Genomic DNA, 26122 nt, shown 5'->3' on the forward strand with positions numbered 1-26122 from the left:
CTTTAGAGAGGACAGTTTTAACTTAGAGATTAAATCCAGTCTGATCACTTTTGTGAAACCTTCACTGATCTCTCCATCCAGAAATAATCTCTCCCAACTCAGAACACCTGTAGCACCTCTTTACACCTCTCTGATGCACTTATCAACTTTACTTAGTATTAAATTTATTTCTGTGTCTTATCTCCTCCACAAAACCATCATTCTTTGTGGGCAAAGACCCTCTCCTATGCTTTTTTGTATCAGTGCCTGGAACAGAGAAAGGAACTCAATAGCTATTACTTTAAAAATGAAACAACCATTTGCAGGAGTCCTGGTCAGGGAGCAAAAACGATGATGAGAGAGAGAAAGCTAGAATGAGATCTTGTGGACGGCACAGCAGTTCAGTCTGGATTGAGTGATTAACAGGAAGTATAATTCCTGCTAAGGACATTAGCCTCATCTGAATTTAGGTCTCCTAAGCTACAGGTACCTGAGACTCAAGCACCCCACACCAGTGACCTTCCCTGATACAGTTCAGAGATGCCAGGGCCTAGAAACCCTTCTACCATCCTGGAGCCTAGAACCTTGGCCAGTGCTGTGAGATTTAAGCCCCGGTTTTTCCCTTGCCTTGTTGCTTAGGCGACAAGGTTTCTCCACGCCTGCCTGCATCCTGTTGCCATGGTAACAGGCCACGGGGAGCAGGCAGCCTTGAGTGGTCCAAGGTTTTCAGTAGCCAGGATCTGACTGGGCTTACAGCTCCTCCTCTGCAGACTTAGTTTATGTATATTTGTACATATCTACATCAGGCATGTTTGGCATTTGTATTTAAGGAGGACTGTTAAATTCAGTTTTTGCAGGTATAACTGCAGGACCATTGTGCAGTCTCAGAATCGATGCAGTCGGCCTCTCATTAACAGCTGTTGCTGCTTTTTTCAGAGCTTTACCCCATCATCTGCTCTGTCTGTTTTTCTCATAATCTCTATGCTAATTTTAGTTAAACTGAGCCAACTGGTCTTTGCTTGCCTAGAACCAACTTAACTTATCAATAGGAAATTTCCTCACCAGGCCAGAGACAGAATTACCTTGTGTATGCTTTCTCTATGAAGGAGCCGGAATCGAATGGTTTGTTATTTCTTTGTTTCTGGCGTGTCTGTGTTTTATGATCCTCAAACCTGGTTTGATAATTTTCACTTGTAATGATATGCCTGTTACTTGGAATGCTTTGGAAAAGGATTTGGTTTCCTTACAGTCCCCTAAAGGAATTCATTATTGAATTAACCAGTAAAACAGAATTAGGGGCCGCTTGATGGAGTGGAAAGAGTACTGAGTCATAGGACCCGAGTTCACAATCTTGTATGACCATAGGCAAGTCACAGTGTCCTCTCTTTAAAATAAGGGTGAGGTATCTATCTATCTATCTATCTATATCTATCTATCTATCTATATATATATAACCTATATCAGATTACCTGCTTGCTGTCTAGGGAAGGGGGGAGGGAGAAAAATCTGAAATTGTAAAGCTTGTATAAACAAAAGTTGAGAACTATCTTTACATGTAACGGGAAAAAAATACCTTATTAATTAAAAAAAAGTAAAAAAATAAAATAAGGGGGTTGTTAGCTAGCAATAGCTAACATTTATGGAATGTTTTAAGGTTGAAAAGCTTCTCTGTCTCTCTGACTCTCTCTCCTCATATATGTATGTGTGTATATGTATACTCAAATATACACGTTATATATAATGTAATGTATATTATACATATGAAATCTCATTTGAGCCTCACAGTAATTTTGTGATATAGATGCTGGAAGTAATAGAGGTGATAGAGGTAAAGTGAATTTTCCATGGTCACACAGCTAGTGAATGCCAGAGACAGGAGATTCAAGAGATTTAGGTCTCAGAATCATAGATCTTGAGTTAGAAGGACCATGGAGGCATCTGGTCTATCAACCTAATTTTATAGATGGGAGAATGAAAGGCCAGTGAAGTAAAGTGATTTCCTCCAGGTCATACAGAGAGTTAAGTATCAGAAATGAGATTTGAACAGAGGTCTTCTGCTTTCATAGCCAAGGCCTTTCCACTGTATCATTGCCACCTTCTGACTCATAAGCCCTTCACTCCATCTGCTACATCACGAGCTGACTCTAAGGTGCCTTCTAGGTTGGAGTGAAGCTTCTTAGATTCCCACCTGCAAAATAATTGGCTCAAAAACTAATCACTTTTCTGATCATTTAAATTTTTTTAAGTCTGAATTTTTGTGGTTTATTTTTATCAAGTTTTAACCTCCTTGGCTAGTGACCCAACCTATTAGGGCCCTGTGATATCCTTGTAATTGGAAGTCTTATGCCAATAACAAATCCCTTGAAGCTAGGATTTTCTCCACTTTTCTGAGGAGCCTGGCATAATGAAGAAGCCACATTGGACGTTAGGAGATAGATGCTTTAGTCTCAGGTCTGCAATGTTGTTAGCTTCATGAGCAATCTTCATCAGGGCCCTTTCATTTTCCAAGCTTGGGTTGGCTTATCTGTAATCTTGCTAAGAGGTTGGGAGAGCTGGTCTTGGGGTTAGGAATTCCCTACCTTGGACACATACCAGCTGGGTTACTCATTATGTCACTTCTCAGTGCCCTCCCTGGTTGACTCTCTCAAAGCAGCATTGGTGAATGCAGATCAATCTACATCTAATCTGTACAGGAGATTACTAGCCAAGAGTTCCCTCAGTGAAGGAAATCACAAGACTTGTCAAAATCTCATTAAAGTTTCCTTCTCTGCTCCATTCTCAGATCAGGAAATGAGGCTGGATTCAGTCACTTTGGGCCAAAGGCCATGTCGTATCTTCTGAAACAAATTCCTTTGAACATATCATTCCCATCGATGGCCCTGGGCATTCATATTTCTCCACCTGTTTGTCCTAACACGTGGGGACTGTTCGCCACAATACTAATACATTGTTTGAATCGAAAATGCTGCAGTTTTGTTAAGGAGCTGACCTTTTCCGTGTCACTGTGCTGTACCGCTGAGTCTATCCCAGAATTAATGGCCAGCCCTACATTTTAACTGTTAAGTGAGGCTACTTTGAGTAACAAGTAGACTCTCCTTCCTTTTTTTAAAATTCCAGGTGACTGAATTGTTTTCTGATTAATATAATAAATGCATCTCTACTCATGCACTTTTCATTGCACTTTCTATTTGCAAATGATGGGAACCCAATTAAACGTTGGTTGTAAAAATAAGTTAGAAAACCACAATGGCTTCCATTATCCACTCTCCAAACACTGCCTCTCTAAATGCCAATCCTTTAGGTAAGATTTCATATGAGTTAAAAGTCCATGCTAGGGCAAAGGAGTTTTCAAGAACGGCTAAGTAATCATAATTAAAAAGGAAATACCTAATCACCATGAAAGAAGGATTTTAAATTATGGGTTTTTGGGGAGCAAACCAGTATTTGTAGTATTGAAGTGAAATGTCAAGGCCAAAATGATCAAACTCGCATGGAAAAATATTCATAGCATTGCTCAATGCGATGCAGTCAGTAGAAATTGGAACCCAGATCCTCTTATCTCAAAAGCCTGTCTGTGCATGGAAATAAGTACTAGACTTGAGTGAAAAAGTCGTGGGGGCCCATTAGGGCTCCTTCTCAGTGCACTTGGTGTACACCGAACAAAGCTCCCAAAGGTAGAAGTTAATTCTACTGGAACCTTGTCAAATGGGAAGATAATCTGAAACAGTGGGTGAAAGAAGTGGGGTAGGATTTGGCAGCATGGAGCAATGTTAGCAGTGCTTAGCTTTTGGAATAATTCAAGTCATGAGACCTGGCAAATCATTTATCTTCCAGGTTTTTTGGATGCGGTGAAAATGAAAGGATTTTTTTAAAAAAAAGAGTGTATATACGTTAAATTTCCTTAATTAGAAAAGTCTTAAGAGATGTTCTTAAGTGTTTGTAATACCAGAATCTTTTTTGAATGAAATTTCTATTTTTATCTTTTCCTTTTACATCTCCTGCATTTTCCAGTATCTCCTGGCTTCTCTCCCTACCAGAGAGTAATCATTTCTGAAGAAGAATAAAAAAGAGAGCTAAAACAGTCAAACAAAATTAACCAACATATCAAAAAAGTCTGATGTTATATGCAGGGTTCCATCCATGCACACAGTTTCATCATTAGACTTTTGTAGCCTTTAATTTTGGTTGTTTTGTTTTTTATTCTTTCTGTGTACATTATTGTGGTCACTGGGTGTGTTTTTCCCTGGTTTTTTACTTCACTTTGTATTGGTTCAGACAATTCTTCCCATACTTCTCTGTTTTCATCACAGTCTTCATGTCTCACAGCACAGCCATATTCCCTTACATTCGTGTGCTATAGCTTGTTTAGCCGTTCCCCAATTGATGGGCATCTGGGGAGTGTCACATTTGGTAAGTGACCTTCCTAACAGCGGAATGTTTGGAGCAAGGGGTTTGGGCATTTTATTCACCTTCTCATAATTTCACATTGCATTCCAGAATGAATGAATGAATATGCTTCCTATGTGACAAAGATTGTGCTAAGTGCCCTGGACACAAATACAAAAAGAGAGTCCCAGCCCTCACAGAACATACATTTGCATAGAAGGACATATTGGCCAGGGAGGGATCTGGGAAGTCTCAGGGACTGTGAGTGGACTCAGGGCTGTTGAATGATATGATTCTTTCTAGGAATGAGAGTTGATCATTGGTGTCAGAGCCAGAGGGGGGAAGTGGGCAAGGGCAAAGGGTTTCCTCAACATGGCCAGGGATGAGCAGCTACGGCAGCAGGGTGGGGCTGCATCAGGACTTGGCATGATGAGCATTTATTTACCCACCAGAAGCCCAGGGCAGAAGCGGGGGCTGGAATTGTTGGATCAGGGTCGAGCTGCCCATTGCCTTTCAAGGGCCCAGGGTGTCGGCTTATGGAGCGCACTGTGCTTGTCAGTGATTCCAACGTGTGACCAGATTTTCTGCTTCTTGTTTTGTAGAACTCAATTCTATCTAGCCTCAGAACATCTCCCTCATCAATGTTCATTCTTTTTCTCAGGGAATACACGGGAGGAATAGGATCAAGACCAAGACCAGGTAATTTAATATTTATATCAGATGATACATACATATAAATACACACACATACACATAGAATTTTTTTAAGCCTCTTCCAAGTATGTTGCCAATTGTGCTATAGCTTTATATCTTTCCTCCTTTTATTTCTTCAGCTCTGCTGCCTCTTGACCTGCTTCTGAAAGTGCCGTCACTCATGTTCAGGGCCCACGTTAAGAAAATAGAGGCCTCGTTAGTGACAGGGTGGCAGTCCCATAGCCTTCCAGCTGTGATTCTACGCAATCTGAAAGATCATGGTAGTACTTATTAGATCATTTTGATGTCGAGCAAACAGTAGGAGAACACAGAATTCTAGGTGGGCCAGAAGTATCAGAATGATCCTCACGATTCCATTTGAATAGGAACAGCAGGAAGACCCCATTGGGCCTGTCCATCCTTAGGAGTAGAGCGATTCAACGCATTCCAGAGCCCTCTGTGTGCACTTATTTGAAGGAAAGATTACAGGCTATTTCTCCATCATTTGCATTTCTGCCTTGGGGTATTTAAGGGAGGGAATGTTAACCAGCTGAACCATAGACACTTTAAAGGACACCTGCTAGCCATGTCTTAGTTACATGCATTTCTTTGCATGTATGAATTTGACAAAACTCCTATTATAAAGCCATTATGAAGGTCTCTTTTCCCACCTATTACTGCTATCCTGATAGATAGTACTGGTCCTTTTAGATTTGAATAAAGCCCACTATGTCCTCAATAATTCAGGAGTTTTAGGGGGTCTCACAGATGTTTACATAGGGTCATTTATGCTAGTGATTTGGGGATGAGAACATTTTCTTCTATTTACTAGTGCCACAAAGTAATGTTAAAAAGGCCTTAAACAAAAACAAAGGTTTTAGTATAACCACAGAAGCTACGCTTCTGCCTTTAAGGTTTGAGTCTGGCGCCTAAAGTCCAAATTCCATTATTTTGGTGAATGAGTATGGTCTATATAAATATATGTTTATATATAATGACTTATATAAAAATATATAAACAAATCTACAGAAGTAAATTTATATATGCATATATAAACATATTTTTATAATGTTTTATATATAAACATTTATATAAATATGTGTGTCTATAAATATATATATATGTTTTATATATAAACATAGAAACCTATTTATGTATAAATAACTTTATATACACATAGGTACATTTCCCCAGGTTTGTCATTTTTATTCCCATTGGTGAAATGAAAACAAAGTAAACTCGGATGATTTCGTGTAAAATGCTAAAAATATGAGCATGGACCATGACGTCAGGAACGGGTTGTGGGACAATTGACTTCTGTTTGGGGCTGTGTTTACAATTAGTTATATAGCTCAACAGGATAAGTGGACGATGCTCCAAGTTACCATATTGAGCACTATGTGGTTTGAGTGTTTGAGATAATCATCTAGGCCTCACCCTGGTGAGATGAAATTGAGTTCATCATTTGGCAGGCATTTATTAAGCACTTGCTGGGTACCAAGCCCTGTGCTGATGGCTGTGGCTATGCTGGGGCAAGCCAATTGAGTAGATGGTTGTGCTTTTACACAAAGAATGAATTAAATAGTCCCTGCCATCACCGAGCTCACAAAGAATCAGAGGAAACCACTTGTACAAACCGAAGTAATATTATATACAGAATACAGACGAGTAATGCAGGTTAATTGGGAGAAGGGAAGGAGGAAGGCATGAGCGACTGGGGGTGGGGTGGGAGCATGTTATAAACGGCTTATTTAGAACGTGGCCTTTTGGCTGCACTTTGCAGGAAGCTGGGGGTTCTAAGAGGCAAAGGAAGGTAGGAAATACCTTCTGGGTGTGGGGCACAGTCCGTGAGGGCAAAGGGCCCGAGGTGGGAGATGGAGTGTCATGTGCGACAACAGCCAGAAGTCTGCTTTTGCCAAAGTGCAGATTGTGTGAAGAGGAGCACTGTGTGTGGAAGGATCGAAGGGCAGGCAGAGCCCGCTTAGAAAGGGTTTAGATGGGAAACAAAGGGCTTTCTATTTGACCCTAGAGAAGTAATAAAGAGCCAGTGTAGTTTATTGAGCAGAGAAGGGACATGCTCAGACCTTTGCTTCAGTAAAAGTGCTTTGTAGCTATGTGGGTAATAGATTGGAGAGGGGAGAGAGGCCAGGAGACCAACCGGGAAGTTATTGAGATATTTATATACAGTTACACCGAGCTTACTATGGGCCAGGCACTGACTGTGCTAAGCGCTTTCAACTTACTATCTCACTTAATCGTAACGGTGAGGTTGAGGCTATTCTTATCCCCATTTAACAGATAAGGAAACTGAGGCAAACAGGTGAAGTGACTTGCCCAGGGTCACACAGCTAGTGTCTAAAGCTAGATTTGAACTCGGGTCTTCCCTACTCCAAGCCTAGCACTCTATCCACAGAGCCACCTGACCACCTGAGGTAAGAGGTGATGATAAAAAGGGAGAAGGGTACTGATGTTGGGCATGTCATGAAGGTGGATTCCATAATACTTGGTAACTGATTGGACATGTGGGCCAAGTGGGAGTGAGGAGCAGGGGAGGTCCCTGAGGCTGGATCCTGGGCAATGACAGATGGTGGCTGATTGTCAGCTGTGATTTGATAGCCAGCAGAGAAGAAAAATGACACAGAGATTTATTATGCACACACAGACACATAAGCAGTCAACCATTCTGTGTCCAATTGATGCACAATGGAACAATCAGATTGTTTTCCTGAGACATATGCTGTTAGTCAAAGAAAAGACAGCCTTCTGATTGCGATGAAGTAAGAAAACATCTTCTCTCGAGCCTTTAATCAAATCATTGACATTCTGGAGTCATTCCCATTTAATGCATTATCTTCCTTATGGCCCAAATCCTTATTCTGTATGATCCTTAATGCTGAAATGACATATTATTTGTAAAGTGATTTGCACAGTGTCTGGAACATAGTAGGCACTTCATGTATGCTCCCCCCCCCAAAATTAGTGTTAACTTCTGCTTTTCTTTAAGAAATAGTTTCTTTTTTAAAATTTAGATATAAAATATCCTTTTTGGACTTTTCTCTACATCCCTAGTGCTTAGGACGGTGCCACGTACATAAATAGGCGCTTAATAAATGCATGTTTACTGATTTCGGTACTTTGAGCAGCAATATGTATTGATATAAACTTTTTTTTTTTTTAGTGAGGCAATTGGGGTTAAGTGACTTGCCCAGGGTCACACAGCTAGTAAGTGTAAAGTGTCTGAGGCTGGATTTGAACTCAGGTACTCCTGAATCCAGGGCCAGTGCTTTATCTACTGCACCACCTAGCTGCCCTTATCAGTTCTTTCTTTAGAGGCAGAGACCTTGGTTCACTCAGGGCCTGCCTCAGACACTTGCTAGCTTTGGAACCATCAGCAAGTCACATGGCATCTTGTCTTGAATGAAGAGAATGCTGGACCAGGGCTCCCGATGACCTGGCTTAGAATCTTACCTCTGGCACTCTCTGACTCTATTGACTAGAGTCAACTTTAGGCTTTACTTTGTTCATTTGTGGGGAGGGTTATCCCTGTAGCACCTCCCTCACAGTGTTATGACACTGAAATGAGATGATGTAAACATAAAGCTTTGCAAACTTAAAGCACACTATAAAAGTCATCTGTTATCATTGCACCAGTATTATAGCATTCGGTGCTCTACTAAATAACTTCAGATCTGACTTGGACTTTTCCACCATGATTTTCCCTTATTGTATTGTTATTAATTTACACAAAAAACTTTAAAACCTTCAATCACTATGTAAATGTCAGCTATTCATATAATGCAAGTATTATGGTGTTCAGTCCCCAGCATCCAAGGCCAAATGCAGTCTCAATTTTCCCTCAGCAGATTATTCCATAGAGACCCATCAAAAAGCCAAGGTGGAAGAGATGAAGTTTATTGAATGCCCTTTTGGCTTCCAGCCTAACTTCTCTTAAGCCAGCTCATTTGCTTGGCTGATTTATTTTGCACATATATACATCTTATTAATTTTAAAGCAGTCTTGGGTAAATTCATTAGTCTTTACTGAACTGATAATTATTTTATATACAATAATTCTAAAATTTTTGAAGCCTTGACTTCCTGTATGGTTAATTAAAGTTTTGTGACCTTTTTTGCCAAGAAAAATATCGGTTCCTTAATATCGTGAAAGAAAAAGCTTGAAGTTTTAACAATCCTTAGCATATTTTTACTTGGCATGCAAAGCCACATTTGTCAAACGACAGGAGTTTATTGTATGATTACACTGTGCAGGACACTGTGAGGGAGTCAGAGATGGGGGGCAGTGTGGTATAAGGGAGAGTGTACTGTCTCTGCACTTAGGAAAGAACTCAGTTAAAATCTCATGCCTGATGCTTAGTGTAGCTATTTAATGCAATCCGGCAAACATTTATGAACCACTTACTATGGGCTCCATATTTTGCTAGACGCTACTGGAGATGAAGAGTGTAGCTTTCCTCAAACCACTCACCTTTGAAAGGTTGTCCTGTTTAACTTTTGAGATCCCTCTGAGCTCTGAACCATGTATATATATCTATATCTATGTATGTGTATGTACATGTATGTATATATACACATATGTATAGCCATGAATATATATATATACATATATGTATACATACATACATATATGTCGACAAACCAAATGTTCAATAATAATGCTATATCAATACAAAGGAACAACAAGAAAGTTGTCACGAGTCCCTGCTGGGATTTGTCGTTCTACTGACAGTAAGTGCTCTGTCAGAGGAAAAACACATCAACATTTATTTGGCTACCAGTGCTTTAAGTATTTGTGAAAGAAAAAAAAAAAACAAGAACAAACCGCCTTTTGCAATGATTGACCTGGGATCTGGGGCTGGGCACAGAGGGTGGTTAGTTTCCCTGAGACTGACAGCATTTGTTAGGCAGGTCACCAGATTGCTGCAGGGGATTCTGGTATTCTCTTTCTCAAACAGAAATAGTAACGCGGTGATTTCTCAGCTGTTAATTATGATATTTTCTTATTAGATGCTGCAGAACCTATTTTTAGGCTTGTCTTTTGTTCGTAAAGGTCAGATCTAAATAAAGCAGTTGAAACATGAGCCGAATGAATACTCCTGCTTGTGCAGCTCATATTTCTATCACCCTGACTTACCTCCTTAGAGGAGTCCTCAAAAACCTTCCTTCTAATTGGGTATATAAGCAAGAACTTGGTATTCATTTCCCAGACAGCCCAAGTTTCTGGTTTGCATTCCATTCGTAGGCATCTTTCACATTTTTAGAGAATGGAAATCGCAAACAGAATATCTGCATAAGACCCCACACTGAAGCACCCCAGCACTTCAAGGTTGTACCCCACAATTTACCATCTAAGTCTATACTGGTCCTTGCCTCGTCGTGCTGTTATTTCCTGGGCGTTCATTTTGCCTCCCCGACCAGGGCACCCTAGCTTGTGCCTCTTCATCTCCAGTAGCGTCTAGCAAAATATGGAGCCCATAGTAAGTGGTTCATAAATGTTTGCTGGATTGCATTAAATAGCGGGCACTGGAGAAGAATTTGTCAACTAAGGGCATAAGATTAGGGAGACAAACCTTAGAGGTTTGAGCCACTTCATTTTCTAGCAGAGAACATTGCAGTCTGTCCCTAGGTGAGTTGTCCAAGATCACACCAGTAGTAAGCAGCAGAATCCTAGATTTGAACACAGAGCTTCAGACTCCAAATCCCAAATGCTTTTTTCTTTGCCACCATCTATTAAGGTGGAGCCAATAAAACCCTTGTTCCTCCCTTCTGCAGTGAGAACCACAGTATGATCAGTCCCAAGAAGTCCAAATCACGAAACATTTCTGCTGGGTGTTGGATTGATTACCAAAGACTTCAGGGGGAGGGAGCAGGGCAGAAGATTCACTATCTTAATTATGATGTGCTTATAAATTCAATGAACATGAGATCAGCTGGCTTTCCCTGAGCACACGGCAGTTGCAGGCAAAGGGAGACAGATAGTAGAGAAGTTTATAGGGATCCAGAAGGATGCTGACTAGAGAGAGAAATGTGGCAGTGGGCTAAAAGTCTGTGTATGTACCCAATCACACCCCTTTCTCTGTAGGCTAGTGGATGGCACGGTGCCTAACACATACCAAGTGTTTAATTAAAGTTGATTGATTGATTGATTGATAGAGCTAAGCTTGAATGTCGTTCTAGCTCTGCTGTGGGGATCCATGTATACATCCTAAAAAGGCTAAAGGATGGCAGGAAAATATAGACATGACAACAGATTAAAATGATTGTAAAATGCTGAGAAATTGTTGCTAACAAAACCTTGCATGATGCATCTGATGTGCCCTGCCTTTGTTTAGCTTTCCTATGGCATGTTGGCAATTGGGGCATGTTTAAGATGAATCGTTGGGCTCATCATCACAGTCAGTAAACATCTATTAAGCATCTACTGTATGCCAACCACTGTGTTTATTAATTTAGCACCAAGGATTCAAAAAGAGTAAAAGACATTCCCTGCCCTCAAAGAGCCAACAGTCTAATGGAAAATAACAACATTTATTTGGCAGCTCTTTTATGCCCAGCACTGTTCTAAGTCCTGTACAGATATGATCTCATTTCATCCTCACCACCCGCCCTGGGAGGATGGTGCTGTTATCACTCCCCATTTTATAGTTGAGGGAACTGGGGCAGAGGTTGTGACTTCCTCAAGGTAACATAGGCAGTAAGTGACTGAAGCTAAATTTGAACAGAGGTCTCCCAGATTCTAGACCCAGCCTTGTGTCCCCTGCATAGAAAAAGCCTGTGACTACTCACGAGTCAGTAGCAATGAGAGGCTTCATGGGGCAAACCATTGCCCTCAAATCCTACCGTCTCACAATTAAGAACGTTATTTTAGTTTGCCATCAATAACACCCTATTTGACCCACCACAGCCTCTGCAGAAAAGCAGCTATTAGGACCAGAGAGGGGCTTCTCTGTGGTCTCATACTTGGAAGGCCCAGAAAGTCTTTCAAGCCTGAGAGGCCATAGGTGGTGATAGGAGGACTTTCTCAAGTCAGTGGTCATCATCTCTCTTTGGTAATTGCATTGCTGGCTCTAATTCCCCTAAGCTGAATAGGAGCTGCCTGTCATCGGGGCATGCTGATGAAGTGACCAAGATTCATGTGTGCCTGAGTTTGACCGCTTTGTGAACTCACTTCTCACACAGGTTGAACCTTTTACTATCCTGGCCAGGCAGACCCTGACTGTGCCTGTGGAAGGATGGGCTCCAAATTTGGGGGTTCATTTTCAAATGCTGCCTTAAAATTAAGTTTTAAATCAACAAGCGTTTATTAGGCACCTGCTGTATTCAAGGCCTTATGCCTTGGGCTCAGGATAAAAGACGAAAACAGCCCTTGCCCTCAAGGTATTGCCTTAGAGTTTTCTTTGTTTCCTCTTAGGAATTATCTTCCCCGGGCAATTTAAATAAGGGCACTCAGTAGACCCCTCTTTCCCTTTTTTATCTGGAAAAGGATACAGTCTGGAGTGGAAGAAATAGTTCTGAACCTTTAAAGACATTGATTCTATTCTAATATTAAAAATACCAAATAAGATTCAAGCACATTGAGTAACTGCTTCAGTACTGCTAGTCTGTGGGCATTGCCCATTTTGCTTGTATTTTTCCCCTAATGGGGCCACTTGGAAGAAAGTCGATCTCTTTCCCATATTATGGGGGTGAAGGTGAATCAGGTTGACGCTTTGGTTTATTATAACACATAATCAGAGCTTCCCGACTGTGTAGACAAGGACAAGGATTCTCTGTTTTCACTGGGATGAGTCCCCAGATCAAGATAAATCCCAGGAAATCCATTCTGAGTTTGTAGTTCTTGTTTCACAAAATCTGAAGGAGAAAAAGCCTAGCAAAACCGGAAGAGGGACATTTTCCACACGTCATTCTCCCAGAACCCAAAATATGAATTAAAGTCACTATTCAAGCGGCATTTAAAAAAATTAAAATGGAAAAAAAAAAGGTCTGATTACCCCAAGGAGAAGGGACGATGATTTTATGAAACTTCTGCCTCCAGAAATAAGATGTTTTCCACAAGTCAATTCAACCCTGTTTGATTTCCATCCCTGCAGCAGGGTAGAAATTTCTCCAGGTCCATTGATGTTGGGAGACAATCCCCTTTATTGTAGTTTTATCTTGTAAGAGAAGATGACTACCTGAAGGTGAATGGGTGGATCATGCTACCCAGTCACTGACGGTCAGAAAGCTTGTGTTGTCCTCAGAGAAGAGACCCAACCAGGCCCAACCATTCATTAACATGCCAGATATACTGAGTTTAACTTTCAGAGAAGCATATGGGGTCATTTAGGGCCAGAATTGCACAGGTGCATTATTTCATTTTTGTGTGTGTGAGAATAAATGGATGGTTTGATCTTCTATATTTAGATGATTCTAGGTTAGATTCTTGGATGAGGACCTTGGGCGAGACACCTTTCTAAGACTTAGTTTTCTTATCTGAGAAATGAAGGGGTTAGACACTTAATGGTCTCTGAAGTTCCTTTTAACTTTGAGTCTGTGGTCTGATTGTGAAGTCACCATTGAATTGAAAAATAAGAATACTAGCTAGCATTTTTACAATACTTTAACGTTTGGAAAGCACTTTACAAATATGTTTTTGTCACTACAACCCTGAGAGGTAGGTGCTATTATTATTTGCATTTGATAGGTGAGGAGGATGAGGCATATACAAATTAAATGACTTTTCCAGGGTCACCAAGCTTATAAGTGTCTGAGGCTGGATTTGAACTCAGATTTTCCTGACTGTAGACCTAGTAGTGCTCCATCTACAGTACCATGTAGTTGCCTCATTTCCTCATCCGTAAAAGAAGAGTGTGAGATGGGATAGCCTCTGAGGTCCCTTTCATCTCTAGTTCTGTGATCCCATGTTTTCTTTTCTTTCTTTTTTAGTGAGGCAATTGGGATTAAGTGACTTGTCCAGGGTCACACAGCTAGTAAGTGTTAAGTGTCTGAGGTCAGATTTGAACTCAGGTACTCCTGACTCCAGGGCTAGTGTTCTATCCACTGCACCACCTAGCTGCCCCCATCCTATGTTTTCTTAACTCCCCTATTGGCTTAAACACAGTTTTCGAATCACACAAGAAGGGACATCATCTGTAGAAGAGTTTTAAGAAATTGACTGTCATAGGTTGTTTACTTCCATACAGAGCCCTCTGAATTCATGCCTTCCCACATGGATTGCAAAATTCCTGGTTCCTAGGAGGCAGCGTTTGGTAGGATGGTAAGCTGATCTGTCTTCTCTTTGTAGACCATAATTGGCCACCCATACAGACAAGTGGCAAGTCACTTAGTCTTCTGTGCCTCAGTCTCCTCATTTGTAAAATGAGTTGGAGAAGGAAATGGCAGACCACTCTAGTATCTTTGCCAAGAAAATCCCAGATGGATGGGGTCACAAAGAGTCAGACACGATGAAAACAACTGAACAGCAATAAAACAACAGCAACAACCACCACCACCACCACCAGACAAGTGGAGCATAATCTCTTATTTCAATGAATATCTAAATGGACAGTTTCAGTTCACATGATAGGGCTTTCAGTTTCAAAGGACAAGATATGTGGAACAAATCAATTCCAAAGCATCAGTGGCTCAGCAACCATACTGAGATCTAAAAGCTTTGGGAATTTCCATGCAAGATGTTTTAATATGTTGTAAAACAAGAAAGCAAAATAACTGTGATAAAAGTAGAAATCCAGCAAACTGCTCAAGTTATAATGCTGTATGGCTGTTTTCTTTCTAGATGATTGGATTATGTGTTTTCTGTAAGTTTGTCATCAACTTAATCACTTAAAACTGAAGATGAAATAACATATTAAAGGATAATTATGTTTCTCCCCTCCCACAAAGAAAATGTAGCTTTATGTTTTCCAAAAGAAAAGCTAGTTGGCAAGCCCAATTTATGCAGACTTTTTTAAAAAATTGAGTTGATACAAGACTCTATATGGTTTCATTATTATTTAAAAAGAAACTCAGGCTCTGAATTATTTATTCAGAATGTAAGTAAAGAATCCAGAGTATTAAATTTCTTTTCTTGAAGTTTTGAGACTTCTTAGAACATAGTAGGTGCTTAAATCAATATTTATTGGTTTACTCATTGGTTAACCGATTGACTTCTAAATGAAGACCACATGCATCAGGCAGTTTTTGTAGTGAGAACAGAAAAAAACTACAAATCATAGATAAGCCACACTTGGTCAATCCAAAGCTTGAATTATGATGACCCACTTGAGTGTCCTATCCTTTTAGGAGGAAATTATTTCAATAAAAATATTTTCATAATCAGATACTCCGGACAAATGTTTGTGGTAGCCCCTGCAAACTGATAAGGAAGTCTAATGTTTTCTAAAGTCTTGAAGATTTATTGAGGGTGAAATGCTTGAAATCTTGATAAAGGAAGACTGCCAAGTTTATCTTCCCCTAAGCATTCAGTAATTGGTTTAGTTCCTTTATATATTAAAAAATAAAAATAAAGGGAGAACTATATAGGTGATTTATCTTAATTTTTTGCCTTTATTTAAAAAATAATTCATTTGAAAAGACCACTTTGGCGATGTTGAGAAAAAACGGAATTGTAACTGATGTAGGGGGTGTGGTAGCTATGTGGTGCAGTGGTTAGAACGCCAGGCCTGGAGTCAGAAAGACCCATCTTCCTGAGTTCAAATGTGGCCTCAGACTCTAATTAGCTGTGCAACCCTGGGCAAGTCACTTAACCCTGTTTGCCTCAGTTTCCTCATCTGTAAAATGAGTTGGAGAAGGAAATGGCAAATCACTGCAGTACTTTTGCCAAGAAAACCCCAAATGAAGTAACAGAGAGTCAGACATGACTGAAAATGACTGAACAACAAAAGGGGAAGTGGTGGGGACGAGAATCTTCACATCAAGTTTCTTCAGTGAATCAATCAATCCACGAGCACTTATAAAACATCTGGCACTTTATTGCATGCTAAGGATGCAAAGACAAAAGTGCCATATTTCTCAAGAATGTGTGCACATATCTGGTCACCTCTCCCTCCTCCCCTCCTTTTACTTCCCATCCCAATCTCCTTATACCACTCCTTTTTGAGTCATCTGGTGGAGTGTGGCTCTGGGCACAAGATTTTAGGATCATAGATTGGGAGATGGATGGGATGTTTGGGGCTATCTAGTCCAGCCTTCCCCCTCCTCTCCCCCACCATTTTACAGATGAGAGAATGAAGGCACCAAGAGTGTCACTTGGCATCTGTAAAGCTGAAATGATCAGGAAACTAGCTTGCTGCCAAGCTGGTTTCCTTTGTTAAAAAAATCCCAAAATTCCCATGAAAAATCAAGCCCACTATCTAAACATTGAGAAGCTCTCTCTGACTTAGCTCTCTCTTGTTTATATTCAGAGCAACGGATAGCTACATACTTGTCGTTGGCTGGTCTCTGTTTCTCTAACATGTATCAGGATACATTTTCAGAGTTAAATAGTCACTGAGGAAATCCAGCTACTTACCTGTGGTGGGCACCTGGAACTGCACAAAAATATAGAACCAACGTTATAACAGTGTTGTCTCACATTCAAGCTTCAGAAAGTGCAAAGGGAGTGTTCCTATTGAAGTATCCATATTGCCACACTGCTTGGCTTATCAGGTTTTGAGGATGGTTCTGGATAAAAAGAGACATTTAAAAAATTATGTTCAATAAGTCATTCACTGAAGGGCCCCAGATTATGTGAACTCTTAGGCAATGGTGCTGCCAGGAGGAAAACAATGGCTGATTAGGCTTGGGAGATAAGTCCACTCTTTCAGATTGCAGTGGATCTTCCCATCCCCTTCTCTCACCCCCCCCCAAGAGACAGTTTACGAAATCCACTCTCACAGTCCAAGAGGTGATGCTGAAAAGGAAGGTGGCACTCAGGGCTCTAGGATGCTCCTGGAAGATATTTAAAGTAGGATGCGGCATGTAGTCTTACTGTTGTGTATTTTCCACTGGGATTTTATGACTGACTCCATGAAAAATGTTTTAAGATATTTAATGATGCTACTTCAACATCTCCCTACGCTCATTTACAGAGATGAGGGGTCATTAGGCATGGAATATGTATATGTATTGTCTGATTTTTTTTGTTGCTGTTGTACTGATTAGTTTGGCTAATATGATTTCTCCTTTTCCTCTTTTAAAAAAATTCTTATATGGAATGACTCTCTAGGAGAGGAAAAATGGGAAAATTAAGGCAACCAATGTAAAAAAGATACCAGCAGGGGCAGCTAGGTGGCGCAGTGGATAGAGCACCGGCCCTGTATTCAGGAGTACCTGAGTTCAAATCCGGCCTCAGACACTTAACACTTACTAGCTGTGTGACCCTGGGCAAGTCACTTAACCCCAATTGCCTCACTAAAAAAAAAAAAAAAAAAGATATCAGCACAATTTATTTAACAAATATAAAGACAAAAGGTATACTACTCAGAATGTAGATAATATTTTATTTTTGCTTTTATGTCTTGAAAATGGATCTCATAATGTTTGTCATGAGACTGTTTTTCAGTCTTTTAAAAACTCAAAAAACCTTATTTACATGTTTTTAATGTAACTGTTCAAGCGAATAGATACAAACTCTTTCTGAAAGCACTTCCATCAGAAGCTACTTTGCATTAAATACTCTTAGAGCTCTTAATAAGAGAATAACCATTTCAGCTTCAATCATCTAGGATCCCATCAAGAAAGTCAAGAACTGAAGGGTTCAGGGAGGGTGTAAGTCAGCATTTATTAGGCGCCTACTATGTGCCGGGCATTGTGCTAAATGTGGGATAAGGAAAGAGGTATTCTCTTGTTCATTTCCACAAACATATATGAAGTATGAACCACATACAGGGCATTGGTTGGATTACAAAGGGGACCATAAGATGACACAGTTCTTGCCCTCAAAAAGTCTGGAAGACCTGGACACAAATGCCCATCATGCGAATTAGAATGGGATTGAATACTTAATTGATGTCAGAGAAAGGACTGAGGGGTTCAGGGAAGAAGGGAAAGCCCCCAGCAGCCATGGAAAGATGGAGTGGGTAGGAAATGGTTGTGCTGTATTGTCTCACTGTTTGGGCTGGATAAATGATGGAAGATAGAGGAAAGGGAGAGACTGATGGAGAGGCCAGAGCAATGGAAATAGTGGCCCCAAGGTTGATGGGACCAAGAGGAATCGTGATGACCACCAAAGGCAGTCTGCTGGCATTTTTATACCTCCAACCAAAGGACTGAGGGTGGGCTAAAGAGAAGTTTCTACTTGATCCTGGGGAGAAAACCAAAAGTATCTCTAACAGTAAAGATATAAAGACTGTATTTAATTGTATTTAGGTGCGCATTTCTTTAAAAGTGATCTGTAGGGGGCAGCTAGGTGGTGCAGTGGATAGAGCACTGGCCCTGGAGTCAGGAGTACCCGAGTTGAAATCTGGCCTCAGACACTTAACACTTACTAGCTGTGTGACCCTGGGCAAGTCACTTAACCCCAATTGCCTCACCAAAAAAAAAAAAAAAAGTGATCTGTAACATGATCCCTTGTCCTATTTAGTGTTACTATTTAATTGTTTTAATAAAGAGTTATATTTTTAATTTTTTAAAGGGTCATGAGTAGAAAATCATGCCAACCTTGAAGTGGATAGGGCGGAGTCAGGAAGACCTGGGTTAAATCCTGCCTGAGACACTTACTAGCTGTGTGACCTTTGGCAAGTCATTGAGTCTCTCCAGGACTTTTTCATCTTAAAACTAAGAGGGTTGCACACAATGGCCTTTTAAAGTCCCTTCAAATACTAACTCTAGGGTCCTGGGATCTGTCCCTAAAGCTTGGCTATTCTTAGAATATCAGGAATGGTAGCAAACACTAACTGTAGGCAAAAATGACCAAGAGAAATTAAACAGGCTCTTTCCCAAATGGTAATTTAAAAAAAATGTTTTTTAATTGTCTTTCTATCCCTCTTCCCTCCCCCCTGCTCCATAATAAAAAGAAAACCAATTATTTGTCACAAATATTCCTAGTCAAGCAAGACTAATTCCCACTTTGGCTGTGTCTCATTCTGCATATTGTAAATAAAGGTGAACTTCCTGACCTAAATATTCTAGTGACAAGGTGATGTCACAGTGTTCTTAAGGCTGGTAGAAACAAAGGAATGGTGTATTCAGTAGTCCCAAGGGTTGAAACCTTGAAGCTGTTCTGAAAGACTTTCTTTTTATTAGGGCATTGAGAGTGGCTGCTATTTGCCCCTCCCCCAATTTTATACATTCTTTACAGAATTAAACACAGCCAAGTCCCATTGCTTATCACAGTAGCCTTCACTAATATTGACTTTGCAAAGCACAAAGTGGAGGTCTTGTTCTAACTGTGGCCTTATCTTCTCCAGCTTCCGCGGGGATCGCTGTGTCCCAGAGAAAAGTGCGGCAGATCAGTGATCCCATTCAGCAAATCTTGATTCAGCTGCATAAAATTATCTACATCACCCAGGTAGGTGCCCCATCCTGTTCCTGCCTCTACTGATGAAGGGATGACTTTGGAGGCCTTGAAGCAATCAATGCATTCTTACCGGCTCACTCTCCACCTCGGTATGGTGGGAACCAGATTCTGGCCAACAGAGGAGAGAGTTAGGTGAGGAAGGAAGTTTCAGGGAGCCTGGGTCTCATAGTTCCTTGATTGTAAGTTATTGTATATTGTTGATGGCAAAGAAACATAAGGAGCATGTATTTCCACTGACTAGCCGTTCAGATTGTCGGATGTGTGGCTGACAGAGAGGATTGGGTTCCCAGAAAAGCAGGCCTGGAAGCGAGAGGAAGGAGGGAGAGAGAAGACTTCCCTCCAAGGAGTAGGATTGGCAGTAGCTCATAAACTGCTAGACTGGTCAAAGATAGCACTTAAATACAGGAATGTGCCGGAGATGGATGGCCCTTGCTGGCTCTCGAGACCCGATTGTTATATTTTCAGGGTGCTGGTTGATGCCCCTGGAAATAGGCAAATGCTACAAGTCCAGCCTTGATTTATTGTTCAAGCTTAAGAACCCAGTGGATAAGACTTTAAAAATGTAGATGAAACCCAAGTGTGTGTCATGCCCTTTTCCTTCTCTTTTTTCAAAGAGCCGGTTGTTAAATATTTGGCAGGATGCACAGCATATTGTTCAAAGGAACGGTAGTTGGATTTGTAGTATGGAACTCAGGTCTGCATCTCAGCTGTGATGGACTTGGGCAAATCACTTCACTAACTGCTTTGAAGTCTCATTTCCTTCATTATAAAAATGGACATGACTAGTGTGATCATTCCCATGGGCAGACCACTCCAAACCAGGGATTTGGGGCCTTTTGTGTGAGAGACCCATTGGGCACTCAGGGAAGTTGATGGACCCTTTCCAAGAGTATAAAAGAAAAGATTTCTTGATTTGCCCAGGGTTACACAACTAGTGAATGAGGATTTGAACCCAGCTCTCTCCAGGACACCCTGGATTTCTCTGGCTCCCAGGCCTGGCCTTCTTTGTACCATATTGTGATCCTTTTGAAAATATGCCACATTGTTTATTTCTGGACCATTAGGTAATCGCCTTGCTTTTAAAAAGCTAAAGGAACCATGACAAATCTGATAAGTCTGTTACCAATCCGAGGCTTCCCCCGGCACAGAAATCCCCCTTTGGGCCAGCGTTGAGGGCCCTGTCTGCCCTTATCTGGGTGCCTGGGGATGCCGGGAGGAGGCACTTTACCCCATGGCTTTCCCTACGCAGTAAAAGGCACAGACACGGCTTCCTTCCTAAGCCAGCAGACAGGCCAGAGATCCATCCTCCAGGGGCCTCTGCCTTCTACTCAGTATTTTGTATTTACTAACCTCTGCCCGTGTTTTTACCTTCGGGAGAATGCAAGCTCTACGGGGCAGGGACGGTTTCATTTTGTATGGTCTCCCTAGGACAGGGCTGGGCGCGTGGTTTGGGTTTTGTGGTGGCTGTTCTGACTCTTTATGACCCCATTTGGTAGGTGTTAGGTCTCGCCCTTACTCTCCACCACATACTCTCCATCTGGTGACACTGGCCTCCCGACTGGGCTGTTCCCTGAACAAAACACCCCTTCTCTGACTCGAGGCATTTTCCTCGGCTGTCATCCCCCATGCCTAGGACACACTTCCTCCTCAACCCCACCTGCTGACTTCCTCGGCTCCTTTCAAGTCCCCACTAAAACCTCTTCCCAGCCCCCTTCCCCAACGCCTTCCCTGTTAATGATTTCCTGTTGTCCTGTCTGTAGCCAGCTTTGTACAGGGAGGTTCGTGTGTCGTCTCCCCGTTAGATTATTAGCTTCTTGAGGGCAGGGACTGCCTTCTCTTCTTTTCCTATCCCCCAGCACCCAGTATGGTGCCTGGCACATGGAAGACCACTGAATGCACATTTATTAATTGATTGCAATGCATGTTGGCTTGGATGAGTGGCTCCAGATTTCCTTCTTCTCCCAGTTCCTGGGTGGTGTGTCTCAGCTTGGTGGCCACTTCCTACTGGTCTTGTGGGGACTCGGGAATGCTGTCTTCCCTCCCTGCAAATCCCTCTGGACATACCAAGTGGCTCCTCCAATGGAAGGTGGCCATTTACTTTATGAGGAAAAAGGCCCACGCTAAGGGAGGATCCAAATAAATAAGGATGGTCCTTTAAAACCCTGAAGCATCATGAAGCTGATTTGAACTCAGATCTCTCCCTAGCACCAAGTCTAGTGTATAGCTAGTGGCTATAGAGCATTGGGCCTCAAGTCAAGAAGAACTGACCTCAGACACTTCCTAGCTGTGGGACCCTGGGCAAGTCACTTAAGCCTGTTTGCCTCAGTTTCCTCATCTGTGAAATGGGGATAATAACAGCACCTACCTCCCAGGGTTGTTGTAAGGATCACATAAAATAATATTTGTAAAGTGCTTGCTATACTGCCTTGCACCCGGTAGGTGCCTAATAAATGCTTATTTCATTAAGTTTTGATGATCTGAAAACTTCACTTATGTGGAATGCAAAACCAGATAAATAGGACGTTGCCATATTGCAGCAATTGCCTTTGAGCCATATCTAAGCATTATTTTCTATTTCAAAAGGATTTCTCTTAAATAGTGAATTCTAGTTTAAAAATAAGCTTTACCTTTATTTGAATGGAAATAACCCTAATAGCTCCTTGAGCTCCTGACCGTCATGTAGAGTAAAAATATGTTTTTAAATTTATATCTAGTTTCTTTATGCCTGCCATACTCGTTTATATGCAGTAAAGAATTTGTATTATGGAGCCATTAGGTCTCTTTATCTGCTTTCCAAGTATTAATAAGGTAAAAGTAAAACTTTTCTAAGTACCTTCTTTTGGGCCCTTTTGGGTTAATAAATGACTCCTCACTCCCTGGCAAGATGGAGCTCATTGCTCTAAGTTTTTGGATTAAAAATATATTTGCAGAATAATTCAAAGTTTATAACAGCGTCCATGGGAGGAAGGTGATATCCCTCTTGGGCACTTTAACCTCCTGTGCTCAACAAAGTCGACGCTGTTAAAGTAAGGCAGTGAAGCCAAGGCTGAAATTACAGTTCTTTATCAGCTGTGGCTTTAATTAATTGCCCAGATCAGAACCAAGAGTCGCCCGTCCTTGACAACTCTACATCTGTTGTTACCCAGGCGGATGCAGAGCACAATGGGCAAAACCAAATTTCTTTTTATGGAAGTATTTCCCAGCCTGAACTCTGGGAGACTTGGGCTGGGGCCATCGCTCCAAGTTGCAGGTACCGAGGGCTGATTGACACCCGGCAGATGAAACATACAAAGGAGATTTCTGGCTTTTGGCTGCTGGGGCCTTTGCGATGCAGTTTCCATGGAAACAGGTTGGTTGGCTCTGCGAAAATAATGTAAAAGCAACTATTTTAAAAGGCAGAATGTTAACATCCTTACCCTGTCTTCACTGAGTTGACATCTATTTTCGTCAAAATGAAAATGGCAGTCTTAGGACCGGCAAGCTAAGAGTGGAGTTTGTTGATAATTTCACTTGCTGGAAAACAGAACCCATGTTTGAGCTTAAAAAAGGTCCAGCGTGAATGGTTTCTCCATTAGGGCAGAGGCCCTCATGGGTGGCCTCTTGGGAATGAGCCATACAGTCAATGCAGACACCTTGTTTTAAAACAGGCATGTCTGTCTGGAGGTTTTGTTTTAATAAATGTCCTTAAAATAACAATATTTTGAATGTCTGCAGTGGCTTTTATTTTTATTTTATTTTATTATTTTAAAATTTTATTTTATTTTTTTAGTGAGGCAGTTGGGGTTAAGTGACTTGCCCAGGGTCACACAGCTAGTAAGTGTTAAGTGTCTGAGGCCGGATTTGAACTCAGGTACTCCTGACTCCAGGGCCGGTGCTCTATCCACTGCGCCATCTAGCTGCCCCTGCAGTGGCTTTTAAAACTAACCAGCTGGGGCAGCTAGGTGGCGCAGTGGATAGAGCACCGGCCCTGGAGTCAGGAGTACCTGAGTTCAAATCCGGCCTCAGACACTTAACACTTACTAGCTGTGTGACCCTGGGCAAGTCACTTAACCCCAACTGCCTCACTAAAAACCAAAACAAAATAAAAAAAAAAAAAACCTGACCAGCTGCCTAGAAGAAAGCTGCAGGTCAACAGCAATTCAGCTAGAGCTCATTTGTATGACAACTCCTGCTGTTCTGAGCTTGGGAATAAAAAGTAAGACACTGCAAACCAAAAACAGGCCCAAGAAAATACCAGTTCTAAGGAATAAAGTATCCTCCTTCCTTCATGTGCTGTGGCTAAAGAGCTCATTGGAGGAGCATACTCAAAGAGTAGTCGCTTAAGGTTAAAATGGTTAGAATTGTCCAGGGAAGTGCCGCCCCCCTCCCCCGGGGGATCTGGGCTTGGGCCTAAGATGTTTCATATTTTTATCGCTGACTTGGATAAAGGGATAGAGGGTATGTTCATTGAATTAGCAGTTGACACCAGGTTGGGAGAGGTAAATAACACACAAGATACCAGACCCCAAAGCATCTTGACAGATGAGGGCATTGGGCTATGTCTGATAAGGTGATAATTCAGTAGAGATCAATGTAAAGTCTTGCATTTGGGTACAAAAAGTCAACTTCGCAGCTATAAGATGGGGGAGGCACACCTAGGCAGTCATTTTGGAAAAGACATGGAGATTTTAATGGACTAAAAGTTCAGTAGAAGTCTATAGGGTGAGGATCTAGGGCTGAGAGACGGAGCTTCCAGGAAGGGGGAGGTGATGGCTCTGTGGTGCTCCATCCTCAATGTAGTTCAGATGAAGTATTGTGATCAATTCTGGCAGCCGTGGTCTAAAAAGTAAGTGGATAAGCTGGATGGTCAAGAGGAAGGATGTGAAGACTTGGGGCAACACATTAGCCGAGCCGAATTGTTCTGTTTGACCTCAAGGGGCAGAACTAGGAGAGAAATGGCTTTATGAGAGGAGGGAAATATTTCTATGGTGTCCCAAAGTGCAATGGAAAGTCAGTGGGAAGAGCACCGGCCCAGAGGCAGAAAGACTCTCCTCCCTGAGTTCAAATCAGGCCTCAGACACTTACTAGCTGTGTGACCCTGGGCAAGTCACTTAACCCTGTTTCCCTCAGTTTCCTCATCTGTAAAATGAGTCAGAGAAGGAAATGGCAAACTACTCCAGTATCATTGTCAAGAAACCCCCCAATGGGGTCACAGAAAGTTGGACACAACTATGAAAAATGATTGAACAAACCAACCCCTCCCCTCCCAAAGTAGAAGGGGCTTCCCTGAGTGTTGACACTTATTGGGTTTATTCTAATGGACATATTTTCATGAATGTGTTGGACTAGATGCCTTCTGAGGTCCCTACTTCAACTCCAATCCTGCAATTTAATGAAAATTACACCAGTGTCCTTCCTTCCACTAGTGGGACATGGATATTCACAGGTTGACCTGTTTTTATAATAGTAAGGCTGAGTTTATGCTGATGCAGCCACACCCACTTACCTGGTTCTCTTGTATGCATTTGCAATGCAGGCAAAAGTTAGAAATCATGGAGTTAGCATGTTGTATAAATCATACAAGTTGGAATTGTTCTTAGAATGATATATAAAGGTGAATCATTATTTTGCATACTTGAGCAGTCTCATAGCCTGGGTTCTTGGTTAGTGTATAATATAAAAACTTTATGTGGAAAACTTAAAGATGGGGTATACTCCATCTTGATGGACTAGCTGGGTGGTGCAATGGATAGATTGCTGGACTTGGAAGTCAAGGAGACCTGAGTTCATATCCTGCCTCAGATCCTTAATAACTGTGTGATCTTGGAAAAATCCCTTGAACCCTGGCAGCCTCAATTTCTTCCTCCATCAATTGTGGATAATAATAGCACCTATTTCAGAGGGCTGTTACAAGGATCAGCTTTGTGAAGTGTTTTGTAAACCTTAAAGTGTTATATAAATGCTAGTTGTCATCATCAATCTTAATAAAACTCTTCTAATATTGCCCTATGTATAACTCTTAATTGGACTGAAAAAGTTGTTTATGTAAAAAAGTTACTTTCAGCCTGTTATAAGTAATAAGCGCAGACCTAAGTTAGTTTGAAGTTTCCCATTCTAATTATATTCAAGAATTCCAAGCTAATTTGAATTTATCATCTGATGACTGAAAGTCAGTATTGGAAACATTCCCTCTGGAAGGAGTGATAATGAGAAGATGATTCCCAAGTAATACATCCTTGAATTATGAATGTTCCGTTCATACAAATGGCTGATTGTACATGTTTCTCCCTCCTTATACTTATATCAAGACCACCCTGGGCAATTACCCAACTTGTTCTGAGTTGATGACAAACCTAATTTTAGGAATAAAGAATTGTCTAGCAGGCTTTGGAGAGATGACTATGACTATTTGGGACACACTTTTCCCTACCTCCTCCTTTCTTCCCCCCATGCCTCAAGGAAGACGTGTCATGTTTCTTAACTTTTCTTCTGTCTTTCATTAATCGCAGCTCAATTCAGTTCAACTTAACAAACATTTACCAAATGCCTGAAATGTATAACACAGGTCATA

The 26122-nt window shown here is 41.3% G+C and overlaps 1 protein-coding gene across 1 annotated transcript in view; it reads left to right on the plus strand.

The window, feature by feature from the left end:
* NEK10 (NIMA related kinase 10) overlaps positions 1-26122 on the plus strand; it is a 241392-nt gene that overhangs the window by 187654 nt on the left and 27616 nt on the right. The window contains 2 exon segments of the mRNA XM_043969156.1: positions 5027-5064; positions 19463-19563. Of these exon segments, the coding sequence (XP_043825091.1) occupies positions 5027-5064; positions 19463-19563 (139 nt within the window).

This window comes from Dromiciops gliroides, chromosome 5, assembly GCF_019393635.1.
Source record: "Dromiciops gliroides isolate mDroGli1 chromosome 5, mDroGli1.pri, whole genome shotgun sequence".
Classification (NCBI taxonomy): domain Eukaryota; kingdom Metazoa; phylum Chordata; class Mammalia; order Microbiotheria; family Microbiotheriidae; genus Dromiciops; species Dromiciops gliroides.